Here is a 14,835-nt window from a genome sequence, read left to right as displayed (position 1 = left end):
GTGCACAATGGTCAAATAAACTTGTTTTGGTCAAAATTATTCAATTCTTGTTGTTCACTATGGAAAAGCATGAGAATATAAAAATAAAATTAATTGCAGTTTGGCAACACACAACTATATTTAGGTTTTCAACTTTTTAAAATGTGAAATTATCGAAAAATACCTAGAAATTTTAATTACTTTTACTTGAATTTTGACGGTTTTGCACGCTCTGCCCTTCGAATGTGCGGGTTTTAAAGTGACAGTTGGTGACAGGTTCCCTTGACTTTTGGGAGCTCGCAATCTAAGCTAGCTCTCCCTCTCAGAGAAGGCCATAGCATAATTCTTGAATTATATGTGGTAGTATAAAAGTGCCTACTAAAATTATCTGTTTTATCTGTTGTTTCATTCTTAACTCTTTGTTAGATTATCCTAAACTTTTATTTCAAGAACATTTATTTATTGGGGTCTGTGGGCAGTTAAAGGAACTTCAAATGCTTCTAGTAGGTTGTGAACAACTGTTATAAGTAATTTTTACGATGGCTTTTGTTTGAATATATATGGTTGACTATTCAGGAAAACAAAACTTCTCGGGAATCCCGGTAAACAAAAAATCATTTCCCGGGTTTGGAAATCCTATTCCAGTTATAGGAGTATTTACATGAATTTTTTCCAACAATTCCTCCAAGTATGCGTAAAAACAAATCATATGGAAACTCATAAACCAATTCCTCCAGATAATCTTATCAGATTCCAGCAGAACTCACCCCAGGAATCAATAGAAGGGCTCGATTAAGAGTTCTTAAAAAAAATATTGCATGTATTTGATTTTCCAGAATCGATAAAAAAATTGAGTAAGGATTGCTCTCAGTTTTCACGCAGTAATTATTCTGAGGGCATTTCCAAGTGATTTCTGCACGGATTATTTTCAGATACTTTTATGCTAGGAAACTAGAACTTTATTACCCTTAGAATTCCTATACAGTCACTGACATAAGTTAGTAACCAAATGCTGTTTTTCCATACAAAATGCCCAAGTTTGGGGAGCTGTATCTTAGCTTCCAGTAGTCCGAATTGGCTGAAATTTGAATGACGAACTACAAATAACTTGAAATTTTGCCTGTAAGGGAATTATGACATTGCAGTCTTATTACATAGAGTTTCAGAGGGTTGTTCAAAGACAAAAGTAAGTGACCGAGAGACTTTTTAATTTAATTCGAAAACGGTAAGTCGTGGAAAGATGGTCTGTTCCACAAAGTTGTTCAATTTCAGAAGTCACACAAGTTTGCAGAACACACCATCCTTCCACGACTTACCGTTTTAGAATTAAATTAAAAAGTCTCTCGGTTACTTACTTTTGTCTTTGAACAACCCTCTGAAACTCTATGCACAATGACTGCAATGTAATAATTCTCTTACAGGCAAAATTTCAAGTTATTTGTAGTTCGTCATCCAAATTTCAGCCAATTCGGACTACCAGAAGCAGATATACAGCTCTCCAAACTTGGGCATTTTGTATGGAAAAACAGCATTTGGTTACTAACTTATGTCACTGACTGTACAGTGATCCCACGCAGTTGAATCACCCACAATTTATGAATCAGCTGACTTCAAAAGACAAAATTATTATCAAACTTGTCACAAAACATAACAGAATTATTTTTACACATAGTTTCTTATCAGTGAAAATAATTCTGTGATGTTTTGTGACAAGTTTGATAATAATTTTGTCTTTTGAAGTCAGCTGATTCATAAATTGTGGGTGATTCAACTGCGTGGGGTCACTGTATATGTTTTTTTTTTCAAACATTTATTAAGAAACTCTTACTAAAGGCCTACGTTATTTCCTGCTTTGATATTTCTGCGGATTACTTCAAAATTTGAACCAGGTTTTTTATCAGTAAATCGAAAAATCTCTTAATATTATTAGTTCATTCATTTTTTTTTGGTTTACTCTGTTTCTTCAAAATAACTTCAAGGATCTTTTCTCAATTACAACATCCACGGGAATTTCTCCAGAAATTCACTGATAGATTTCTTAGTGATGATCTGGAGTTTCCCAAAAACCATCTCATAACGGCGTGTCTGCAGCTATCTATTTCTCTTTATGACTAATAATTGGCCCAATGCTTTCGTTTGTTATCATTGTTTCAGAAGGAAGTTCCGGTCGACCTTTTTTGAACTGCATTTTGAAATTAGTCGAAAATCGATTGCATTTTGTGTAACAATTTAAAAATAAATTTGATAAAGAGAAATCGATTACTATAATACTCAACGCAAAATAAAAGTTTTCAAATGAGTTCATAACAGAATTTAGGAGTTATTTATGAAGAAATGTTCTATGTAACAAAACTCGATAAATTCTGGGAAACAATAGTTGTTTTAATGATTTCTAGAAAAAAAATCTATGAAAGAGAAGAATCTCTAAAAGAATTCTGGGTGTCACCTCAGAATGAATTGAATACGAAATAACATGAGATTTTCTTGAAGAATATCTAGGTACAATCTTTGTTAAACTCCTGAAAAATTCCTCGGAATTGTTAATGAATATTCTATGGAATTCCCGGTAAATTACTGACATGTTTTTCAGTGCTTTGGAAAAGAAAAAAAAAACCTATAGTACCTTAGAGATAAATTATCAAAATAGTCCTACGCTATGCAGGGAGTAGGATCCTAATCTAGGCGTTGTTGTTTCACTTGGGCAAGGTTTTTTTTTTATTAACTGGGCTAATATGTGTCCACGATATACATAGCATTGAAGTGATTCTTACTGCAAAGTTCCAGACACTTCGTTCAGTGAAAAGGATTCTCGCCTGTACCTTGGATATCGGCATTGATCCGGCAAATCTTGCTTCGTAACGCATCTTGCCCCGTAACGCAAGTAGATCACCATTGAGAGGTGCGTTACGAAATAAGTTCTGCCGAACCGAATCCTAGCATCGTCCTTTTTATATAGGTACTAGGGTTATCGTTCTGGTAATTTAAGAGTTAATGTCGGTATCCAAGGTAGTTTTATTTTCTAGACAAGTTGCAGGAAGAAAAACTGAACCAATTCCTTACAGATATCGTGGATAACATTTGAGTGAAGTATTAATCGAATGTGCTTAACCCTCTAATACCCAACCCCGCCTTTAGACGGGGCACACTTCGAAATTTTGTGTATTTTTTCGTAGCTAGGAAATCAAAATGATTTTATTTTTGGCTTAACCCTTGACTCATATCACGCATATAAGAAAAGTTTTTTATTATTTTTGAAACTTGTTTGTATTTTTAAAAATTGTTTGAAAAATTGTATTCTCATATAACCTACAAATGCCTGAGGTTCATTTAACGTGTAATATAAAAAATCGTATCTTTTATATTTTTCTACGATGAACCTAGAACAGAAGAAAAGCTTGGTGGTATTAAAATAATTTCAAACCTGTTTTTCCGTTAGTTACACGGAAAATAAAGAAAATCCAGAAAAAAAATCAAAATTTAATATTTTTAAAAGTATTGTCAACACTTGAATTTTCATTATTGTCAAAAATTAGTAACTAAAAGAGGCTTCAATAATAAATAAAAAAGGATAGGGATGTTCAAAAATAAAATTTATAAAAATCAAAAACCAAAATTCATAGATTTGCGAATAAAAGAAATTATTGCCCAAAACTTGTTTAGAACGATTTTAGATAACTAAAAATGATATTTAGATCGAAAATAAAAATTTGGGTATTAGAGGGTTAAATTCCCGCTAATAAAGTCAAAAAAGTGGATAAAACTTATTATGGCTTTGGCATCATTCGATTATTATTGGCAACCAAAATTGAAGCGGTAAATTCACAGTATCTTTCTATCAATACACTCAAATTAATACATTCAGACGACGCTTTGTGCTGTTATCTTCACTAAGCTGAAACTATCTATGTTTATTTGAAAGAGGATTAGCTAGAGCACAAATGTACACAGTGAAGTTTTATTTGCCATATGATTATACATATAGTTATGGATCTTTATGGACGTTTCCCCCTGATGGAAATTCGGGCTACGTCCATGACCACTCGCATCAGGTTTGTCGATTGCTTCTTTATTTTTAATTGCATTACTCATGTTTTGCATGGTTAGACATATGAAATGCAATTAGACACGCATTCTAATAACAACAGAACTAGGATGTTCAACCGATTGAATTTAACGAATAACAAATGCTCGTCGCAAATTGGAAAAGGTTAGTCACAGTTGATCTTTCTGTTTGCTAGGGTAGATTTCAAATGGCAACCCGAGTGATATTTTTACCCGTCACCAATTACGATTGTCTCAGCAGATACCTAAAATCAGCAGATCGCATCGGACGTGATAGATTCGATCGCGTTCTCTATCTGTCTCTCTCTCTGATCACCAGATATTTCGACGGTTGCGCTTGACGCTTGCTTGAAGATCGGTAATGATAACTGGGATTCCCACACCTTCCGATCGGTTAATACGAAACTAGAGGGCGTACTTGCTAGGCGTTAATGGGCGATGGTTTGTAGAAATTAAACATCTGATTTAGTGAAAGTGATCATTTAGGACTAATTGTTGAAGTCGAAATGGGCACTATGGTAAGACAAGTTTGTGAGTAATACCGAGCACACAGTCATCACTGTTACTAAACAAGTTTTATATCTGTTGAGATTTACACCATTCTTTCTGAATCATTCTGTGTTTGGTTTGAAATGGTGGATTTATAATTGGATTCATTGCTCGTCTTCTTATCTATGTTTATTTTATAACTCACGTTGTTGAACTCATGCTTCGTAATGCAAGTCTCAGAAAAGATTAGCTTATTCCTGGCGCTGAAAATAATGAGCAAACTAAATAGAAATGTTCGAAATATTCTTTCAAACGTTACTTAGTAGCAATAAATGATCTTCAACTTCATTTATCAGGTTGCAAACAGATTGTTTGAACACATGTTCATCCTTTGTCAGTGCAACAATCATCATCTGGAACGTTCCGCCATAAATCAACCGGCAACTTGGCCTAGAGCTGCGATTGCAGTAGCGCACCTACAAACATTCGCCTTAATTGAGATAAATTACTGTGTGACAGATTTCTCCGCACTTGTTGTACACATCATTTCTAACAGCTTGTTCCCGTTTCCCCCTCCCCTCTCCCATTTCAGACAATCTGCAAACCTGCACCGTTCTCCGACGAGCTGGATGCCGTTGCCGAGCGGGACCGATGCGACTACACAGAGAAAATCACCTACCAAATGGCCAGATCCGGTACGGCCCCGCGAAGGATTCGCGTCTACGCCGACGGAATCTACGATCTGTTCCACCAGGGCCACGCCCGGCAGCTGATGCAGGTCTGACCTCCGAACAAACCGTATACTAATGACCGACTGCTTATTGATTCTCTATTTTTTTTCCGTTTCAGGCCAAGAATGTGTTTCGTAATGTGTATCTGATTGTTGGCGTGTGCAGCGATGAGCTAACGCACAGCAGGAAGGGCCGCACCGTCATGAACGACGACGAACGCTACGAGGCGGTCCGGCACTGTCGCTACGTGGACGAGGTGAGTTTCCGCATCGTGGGTTGGTGGTAGTCGATGCACAGTTGGTTTAATTCTGTTGTTCGGTTATTTCGAACAGGTCGCAGTCATTAGGGCTAGTTGGGAAATAGTTGGTTGAACGTGAGGATTAGTAGAACAAGGTCATGGATTAATTTGAAAAGCTTTCAGTTTCATTCGCCGTAGTCACTCAACCGGGTTCATCGAATGACATTTTATGAATCATCTGGTAGCAAAGGCGTAGCCAGGATTTGCGTCCTTGATCATCCTTATTTTGGACATCCACTGTGCTCTTTCTTGTACAGTGAACAATACAACGTGGAACGAGTCCAGGTGTTCTAATCGAGAAAGATTCGAAACGCTCAAAACCAATTTCATACAGATTCATTCAACAATTCCTCTAATGACTCTCTTAGGAATTTAGTCCATGAATTCCTTTAAAAATCGTCCAGGGATTATTCATGAAGTTTGACCGAGAACATCCTCCACAGATTTCTCTAGGAATTTCTCCAGCATTTCATTATGCTATGTATTACTCCTGCACTTCCTACCGAAGATTGCTCGAATGATTCCGAGTTCTTTCGAAGAACGTTGCGGGATTTTAGTATATATTTCTCCAGGAGCTTCATCAGTGTTTTTCCTTCAAAAAAAAAAAAAAAAAAAAACCCTGACCAGATCCTTGACCTCGAAAAATTTCCCTGGACATCTTTGAGCAAATATCTTAATTAGTTTTTTTCTGGATAAAATCGTCAAATACTTTGCGTAATATTACGTAGAAATCCCGAAACAAATCTTAAAAATACCCTCTAAGCTAAGAGATACGTGGTTTGATTCTTTTAAGAATCCTTTTTATAAGCAGGAGTCCTCTAAAGTTACTATATTTTGGACACTTAGTTGTTGATTTGAACAAGAAATCTCTCGATTGAAATAAGGCTGCCGAATCGATAGATAACACCTAAAATATAAATTATCAGGAATTTTCAAATTTTCTCCAGGGCCTAAACATTCCTGCTTGAGTTTTTCGAACAATTCGAGTTTTGCGGCAAATAAATATTTAAGACCTCCTAAAGAAATTCCTCAAAGAAAAAAAAAAAATGAAAAATGATGGAAAAAATAGCTCAAATAATCAAAATGGAATGTCTGCCACAAGACTACTGGTGTAAATCAAAAAGGGTTCAAAGATTCATACGTTGTTCTTCTATCCGTTCTGTTGGATTTTTTTTCACAGATTCCTCAAAGCAGAACTTCAGAAATTTTAGTGGTTTCCTCTAGTTATTCTACTTTGGAGTTTTCCGCTAATCCATGGGTTGTACTTGGGATTCTACCAAAATATCTTCCTGAGATTCTACCTGGGATTTAATCAATAATTTCTCTAGAAATTTATCCACAGATTCAACCAGAAATTCATCCGGGAAAAATCCTTCAGGCATACCTTCAGGAATTCATCCTGGCATTCTTCCAGAGATTATTTCAAAGATCTTCTACAAATTATTCTGGATTTCCTCTACTGATTCCTTCTAACGATCAATCCAAAAAAAAAAACCTCAAGTGATTTTTTCACTAATTCTTCAGGACTTACTCCAAGAATTCCTCCAGAGATTGCTAATGCAACTTGTTTAGAGATTCCTTCAGGAAATCCTATAGAAGTTAGTTACTAGGATTCCATCACGCATTACCCAGAAATCACATAAGGAATTCTTCGAAAACTTGTCCAAGGATTTCACCAGGACTTTTGTCAGGGCTTCCTCCTAGGATTCCTCCTTAAAATCCACCAGAAGTTTCATCAGCAGTTCCACCAGGAATTTCTTCAGCGATTCTTTCTAGTAATTTTTCTACAGATTCCTCCGGGGATTTATCCAAAAACTTCTCAAAGGATTTTTTTCAGAGATTCTTCTAGTGCTTCTTTCAAGAATTCCATCATAAAATCCTCCAAAGATATATTCAAGAATTCCTCTAACGAAACAGAAATTCCTAATCAGATGCTTTCAGCATTGTTTTCCTGCAATTCCACCAGGAATTCCTCTAGAAATTCTTGAAGAGATTGCTCAAGGAATCCCTCCCAAGAAATTACTACAGGGATTCCATTGAAAATTCTACCAGGAATTCGTCCTAACAAAAACTTCCAGTGATTCTTCTAGGAATTAGGAGTTCCTGCTGATTTCTTAAGAAAATTTTTCGGCGATTAATCCAAACATTTTTCCAGGAATTGCTTCAAGGATTCCTACACGATTTGTTCTAGAAAATCCAACAGAAATACATGCAGAGATTTATTCCAGGAATTCTTGCAGTGATTCTACCCAGAATTTCTCCAAGGATTCCACAAGAATTACTGCAAAAAAAAAAAAAAATCACCACAAATTCCAGTGTCCACGGAATTCCAGTACCATCCTTCGAAGATTCTTTCTGGTCCCTACGAGGCATTCGGGCTGGGATTTTTCAGGAATTAATTCAATAATCTACCAAATTTATCAATGAATTCTAGAGATGTACCGAATATTCGGCCGGCCGAATATTCGGGCCGAATATCTCGATTTTTTTAATTTTGCCGAATATTCGTTCTGCCGAATAATAAAATCCGTTATTCGGCCGAATAGGCCGAATAGTGGCCGAATAATAACAAAATAAACTAAACTGTAAAAAAAAATATTATGTTTATGTAAGGAAAATTTAAAAATCGATAATTTATTCAAATGATGACCGTATTTTTCTTTTTATGGATACCTTGAATAGACTTCGATGTCAAATATTGAAAAAGTGAGAGTGAGAATTTCTCTGTTCTATGGCGTTACCATTTTGTGCAAAACAAATTGTATCTCATCTTGCAGGAGCTGTAACGTACCGCTTGGCTAGTTAGAAGCGTTTGAAAAATTGTTTTCAAGGTATAGATGCATCGAAGCTAAACCCGGCATTTTCAAGAGCACAAATCTAGAGAACCAGACAACCGTTTGTGCTGAAAATTTAACTTTCTGGTCAATCGCTGGTGTTGACCAATCATTCCAATATTCAGCGCGAACGGCTGTCAGATTCTCTAGATTTATGCTCTTCGATGCAGGTTTGGCTTCGATGCATCTTCACCTTAAAGTCCGTCAATTATCAGGACTTTCTCTACGTTCTATATTCTTTGCAAAACCTACTGATTACGTTCTTCTATTATTATGATAGTCAGGGGTCTGCCGTCAATTTGCCTCAATTTTTATGAAACACTTCCAAAAGTCGGTTGAATAGTAAATCAAATTTCTTAAACTAAAATCAACAATAGGATACAGCTTCCTAGCTTCAGAAATACACAAATCTTCAGAACTTATGATTTCTGCAAACGATTTCAAAACCTCAAGAAGACGATCATTCATTTCCATTTATACTTCGTTTAATTGTTCAGCTTTCCCTACTTAAAAAACTGCACATACGGGTGTTATTCGGCCGAATATTTAGGTTTTATTTGACCGAATATTAAGTCATTATTCGGCCGAATGTTCGGCCGAATATTCGTTTGGCCGAATAATAATATTACAACTATTCGCTATTCGGCCAAAGGCCGAATAGTGCTATTCGGTACATCTCTAATGAATTCCTTCCAGTATTTCATGCAGGAATTTTTCTAAGGAACCCATCAAGAATTACCTTAGAGAATCCATTAGAAACTCCTTCATGGATTACTTTTGAAGTTCTTCCTGAAATATATTTAGAAACTTCTCCGGGGAATTCTTCCCTGGGCTTGGGATTATATTTTCCAGGGAGCGATGAATTTTGATAATTGATCGCTGTTGTTAGTAGTTTTGATTAGATGTTGGGTAAATTTCAAAGCAATGGCAACCTTTTTATTACAAAATTTAGATTTTATCTTCTGACCTAAAGATTCTGGTTAAACTACTGTACTATGCAGTTGGGCTGCTACGCTATCACTCATCAAAATTACTTTCACTTCGGGAAAATATAATTTCAAACTGGCGAGAAGATTACAGACTGAGGGTGGGTTAGGAGCACAATCAGACCCTTGAATGTGCAATGTGGGGTAGTAATTGGGAATGCCATTGACGGTTTGTAATCTTCTACGAGGTTTTCGAAAACCAACAGGGCGCGTGCACCGGGTTGCGGATAGGAGCAAAGGGAGATCAACAGCATCTACCTAAAATAATAGAGCAAAAAGCCGTTCCATGATTAGGTAATGTTAAGCGATCTTCTATGGTGTTCTAGTACTATAAAATTCTTCACTCACTGGGAATTCTGGCCTTGATAATATCAATAGTGATAAAAACATAAAATAATACCTAATACTTAATAAGTACAATGTAGCTTTAATGTAGTAATAAATGAAATAAAATCAATTTTCTATACTTGACAAGGTTTTGAAGACAATCAATGAGTGAAAGAACTACCTATTAGAAAAGCCACATCAGCTAAGTCTATACATATACAAATGTTGGTCATAGGGTCATGGCGAGCATTCGATATGTATGTCTATGACTGATTCTGATCTAATAGGGGCACTAGAAGACCACGCGGACAATTTCGAAACAAATTATTTTTATACATCGGTCTTACGTTCCGAAAGGCTCAGCTATGCTGCAAAGTAATTTTATAAGTTATTTTTTATTTTCATTACTGCTGTTTAATTGTTTATAATTCTAACAAAACTACATAATTAACTCATTACTAATCACTGTTCCTATATTCTCTTTTTCTCTCCTTCTTATCTGTTGCATGATTATGAGCATCACTAATATAATGCATGAGCATGCACAATAAGAATAATTTCAGGATTGAAAGCAGTACATGGATACCTGGATAGAATAGCTTCGAAAAGGGCGCTCAAAATATAATATTTCTGGTCAGGGAAGTATTTCATCAAGGGTATGTAAAATTTTTCCATTATTAACACCTAGATCACACAAACAAATGAACTAATATCAAATATTTTTTAAATATTTTTATATAAATCAGCATCGTCAATCAGTGTAAAAACAGATAAAGTTTGTAAAGTTATCACCATCGATTAAATTGCGCTTTGTATAGTAATGTTCATTCAGTATCAAAATCTCCTAAAGCGTCGCATTGTGCCATCAGCAGCCCTTAGCATCACTCTCATATTGTTATTATTTTGTTGTTTATAAAATTTCTAGAAAGCGATCAGCATATTCTTTCTTACTTGTACAATGGCCGATCTATTTGGAATTTTAATAAGTCAAATCAAACTTCAAAACTCAAATTAAATTGCTTTCAGCACATTTACATTTTGCAGCATTAATAGCATTATTGTGTCAAGTCTTCTCCATTCCCTATACCCTACCCCAACCCTTCTTATCCTTTCCGATGGTGTTCAAGTGGTCCGCATAGACTATTACGGCCATTACCTATCCCTTACCCCGGCTTTGGACTGACTTGCGCTCTCATTGCCCCACCAAACGCTGCAAAATGAAAATGAAAATGAGAAACTTCTCCGGGGAATTCTTTGGGAATTTCTTTAGTGATCTCTTCAAGGATTTATCAGGAAAGTGCTCCATAGATTTTTCAAGCAATTTTCTGGAAAATTCTTCCTGGTTCCTTCGGGGAATCAACCTGGAGGCATTCAGAGAAATGCTTTGTTTAATCCTCTGAGTAAATATCAGTTGGATCACTGAATGAATCATCTTTTGGAATTTTGTAGAAACTTTCCGATGGAATTCCTGGAAGAACTCCTAAGGAAATTCCTTGAAGAACTCCTTTCTTAAAAAAATACTGGTGGAATAATTAGAGAAACTGGTGTGTCCCTGAAGGAATTACTGATGGAATCTGGTGGAATTGTGGTCGAATCCCTTAAAAAAATCGTTATGGGATCCTTGGAGAACATCTCCAGCGGAATCCTTGGAGAGCTTTTCAGAATGTTTTGGAAATATCTGGAGGATTTTTTAAGGTCCCGGTTAAATCACCGGTAAAATATTGGTGGAGTTTTTGGAAGAATTCCTAATGGAATCCTTATGGGAATTTCAGCTGAAATTATTGGAAGCTTTCCCGATGGAAATCTTAGAGAATTACCTGGGAGAGTTCCGGATGAAATCCATGGAGGAACCTCTGGTGAAATCATGAAGAAGATTTTTAGTTGGAATTCTTAGAGAAAATCCTAAATCCCTGAAGGAATTCCTGCTAACTCCCAAGACTTCTTGGAGATATTCCGCGAGAAATTCCGGGAGGAGTTCCTTGAGGAATTCCAGGATTAATTCCTTAAGCAATTTCGGGAGGATGAATTTCGCGAAGAACCCCTTGAAAAATTTCGGAAGGAATCTCTCGAGTGATTCCGGTGGTGAAATCCTTATAAGACATTTCGGCAAAAAAAAAAACCCTGAAGGAATTCCAGGTGGAATCAGAACGCGTCTTCCGACGCCCATATTGGGAGCTAGACGAAATCATGGATTACACACAATGATTGCTAATTAGGTTCATCGATTGCTCGTAAATCGACATCTCTTTCCGACATTGCGACAAGAGTACGGGCGGATGCCCCAAGAGGGGGTTTATTACCAATTTTCCATGCAATTTCCTTCATGGGAAATCTAGAAAAAGTATGTATTTTGCTTGACAGGGAACCACACTAGAGCATGCCAAAGTAGAACACTTCGTACGAAAATCGACATATGCTGCTATTCTTCAGAACAGCATTATAGGTTACGGGGGCTAGCGTAAATTCTCGTGAGCAGACTGCGACGCTTTTATTCATTTGGTAGAATTGCACTGTTTTTCAGGCTAAAATATTTGGTTTTATGTTCCGTAAGCAAATTATAGTCTCCAAAGTTCAACCAACTAACGTCACCCAATCCATTAACCGATTTGAATTGAATGAATCATCGAATGTATTGAACACAAATAATCAAACCTCTCCCTATTTCTTCTGCAGATCGTTCGCGATGCGCCCTGGGAGCTGGACGACGAGTTCCTCGAGAAGCACAAGATCGACTTCGTGGCCCACGACGAGATCCCGTACAGCTCGGACGACTGCAACGACATTTACGCCAACATCAAGGCGCGCGGCATGTTCGTGGCGACCGAGCGAACCGAGGGCGTCAGCACATCGGACATCGTGGCCCGGATCGTCAAGGACTACGACATTTACGTGCGGCGAAATCTGGCCCGCGGCTACACGGCCAAAGAGCTGAACGTGTCGTTCCTGTCGGAGAAGAAGTTCCGCTTCCAGAACAAAATGGACGAACTGAAGGACAAGGTAAAAAAGGGCAAGGGAGACATCATCAGCAAGTGGGAGGAGAAGTCCAGCGACTTCATCCGGACGTTCCTGCTCATGTTCGGCAAGGACAGTCGAATCTCAAACTTCTGGTCCGATTCGAAGAAAAGGATCACATCGGCCTTGAGCCCGCCCGGAAGTCCCAACGGGGGCAGCAACAGCAGTTTGCACGAATACGGCGATGAGGACGATGCGGACAGTCCCGATTCGGTGCTAGATTCGCCACCGATGAAGCGCTCGAATCTGATCAGATCTGGACTCATCTCTGGGAGGAATCACCTCTCGGAAACCGAAGACGACGAGGAAGAGGAAGAGGAGGAAGAATTTGTCGATTCACGTTCGCGACCTGCTTCCAACTACAGTCTGGCAGCGATAGCCAACGGTCAGCACTAAGGTGCACAATTGCACGTGTGTATGAGATTGAGATGAGATTTTGTGTTGTTTGGGCGTTCGTTTTTGGTCTCCGCGCAAATCGAGTTGATTGCGCCCCGCTTTTTTGCAAGAAGGAACAGACTGGATCTTTAACCGACATGGCAAAGAATGTAGATTTAAAAGCGAAAGCAGGAACGACTGAGACTGAGAATGCTTGAGTTTTGAGTAAGGATGCGTAGCTAAATTTTCCTGCATATTATTACATATTTATTTAATTATAATCGCAAATCTAGAGAAGGTTTTGTTTCTTCCTTTCGATAGCAATGTGTAGATTTCTTTTGTGTTGCAAACATTTATCGTTATGATTAGCTCTTCATTTCACTCAAAAAATATCTAGGCTTTAGTGTTTAGCGTTACCTTAAAGTACATCATATTGGTTTTCTCATTCAAAATTATTTGATTTTATTTCCAACAAAAAGCTAAAAGAATGGTCTAAATAACTCCTTTTCTACGTTAGGTAGCTCAGGGATGTTACTTTTACCGAATTGGATTCGTTGAAAAGGCTGTTTCATTTTATAATTTTAAAGAACAAGACATTGTTTGCTGAATTAAGGAATGGTATTTGCGAGGTATCCAGGTGCTGATCGGCAGACTTTTTTGAAGCGAGGTTTTTAGCAGGAATTTGAACCAAAGTTTTTCGGAATGGCGGCTGATGGCGCGATCTGATGGCAACGGAATATTTTCCACGACGATTTTGAGCAGTACATTCCAGTGAAATTTCTAACATGAATCTATTATCCTAAATCAAAATGACATTCAAATTCAACTTCCTTCTCATAAGCAATCTAATGTTAATAAGAAATCTAAAAAAAATAATGTTTAACAATTAGCGCTTTTCCCTTCTAAGGCTTCGCGAAGACGTCTTTTACGTAAACTGTTGTCCATTACACTTCCCCGTTTTTTCCGGTTGATAGATTCTTGTGAGAGTTGCCTTTGACTATTGAGAAACAGTACCATTTACCTAAGATCTAGTATACAGCACGTGGTCTATGCCGCTTCTAGCAACCAACCGGATTTCCAAAGAAAGAATGAAGTAGATTCTCACGAAAGGGACGCGTAGTTTGAGCACAGAGAACGCAATACATCGCATACCCACTATAGTTAACGCGCACTTAGTGCTATTTATTGGAATGGTCAATACTTTTTGGTAGTTGGTGGAAGCTTGTCGGCTAGCTGAGGATATGATTCGTAATATACAACCATATTATCTAGATAGTATGTAAGCGTCATGTTTGTTGAATGTACCGACCGACGAGAGACAGATTACCGAAATGCAAACTACCTATATATTGTATTGGCGCAAAATGATTTGCCAGTTTTTAGAAGCTACCAGTAGGCAGTAGTAGGTTGTTTACATTGGAAACATTTAATAACTTATTCACCAAATTACAACAAAACGAAAAATGCAAAGAAAATCTTGGAATAAATACATTGAAAGTAAAATAATCATGTTATACACAGCTGGCGGAGATTTTTGAACTGGGATTGTGGTTTTGAAGAATTCCTACGTTGATTGGAGCACGTTGTGGCGTAAGAATGCGCTTGTTGGTGGTAGATCATCTTCGTATTGGCTTATGTCTTACAATACTCGATGAGGACGATTCACTCATAAATTATTCAGGAGCTGATATTCATTAGAGAGCAATTTATGTATCAAGAGCCCAACCCAATGATCATTAGTC

At 37.3% G+C, this 14,835-nt stretch overlaps 1 protein-coding gene across 3 annotated transcripts in view; it reads left to right on the top strand.

Annotated features, from left to right (window-relative positions):
* The window catches only part of LOC5575011 (choline-phosphate cytidylyltransferase B), a 106,012-nt gene extending 91,399 nt beyond the window's left edge, over window positions 1–14,613 (top strand). For all 3 annotated transcript variants that reach the window (XM_021852569.1, XM_021852568.1, XM_011494871.2), the window contains 3 exons: window positions 5,123–5,308; window positions 5,380–5,517; window positions 12,380–14,613. In XM_021852569.1, coding sequence (XP_021708261.1) covers window positions 5,123–5,308; window positions 5,380–5,517; window positions 12,380–13,114 — 1,059 coding nt within the window. In that variant the 3' untranslated portion in view covers window positions 13,115–14,613. The remainder of the gene's footprint in view (window positions 1–5,122; window positions 5,309–5,379; window positions 5,518–12,379) is intronic.
* The last annotated feature ends 222 nt before the right edge of the window (window positions 14,614–14,835 follow it).

The sequence above is a fragment of the Aedes aegypti genome, chromosome 3, assembly GCF_002204515.2.
Source record: "Aedes aegypti strain LVP_AGWG chromosome 3, AaegL5.0 Primary Assembly, whole genome shotgun sequence".
Lineage (NCBI taxonomy): Eukaryota > Metazoa > Arthropoda > Insecta > Diptera > Culicidae > Aedes > Aedes aegypti.
The sequence above is the reverse complement of the archived record's forward strand: the minus strand, read 5'-3'. Positions and strand labels throughout refer to the sequence as shown.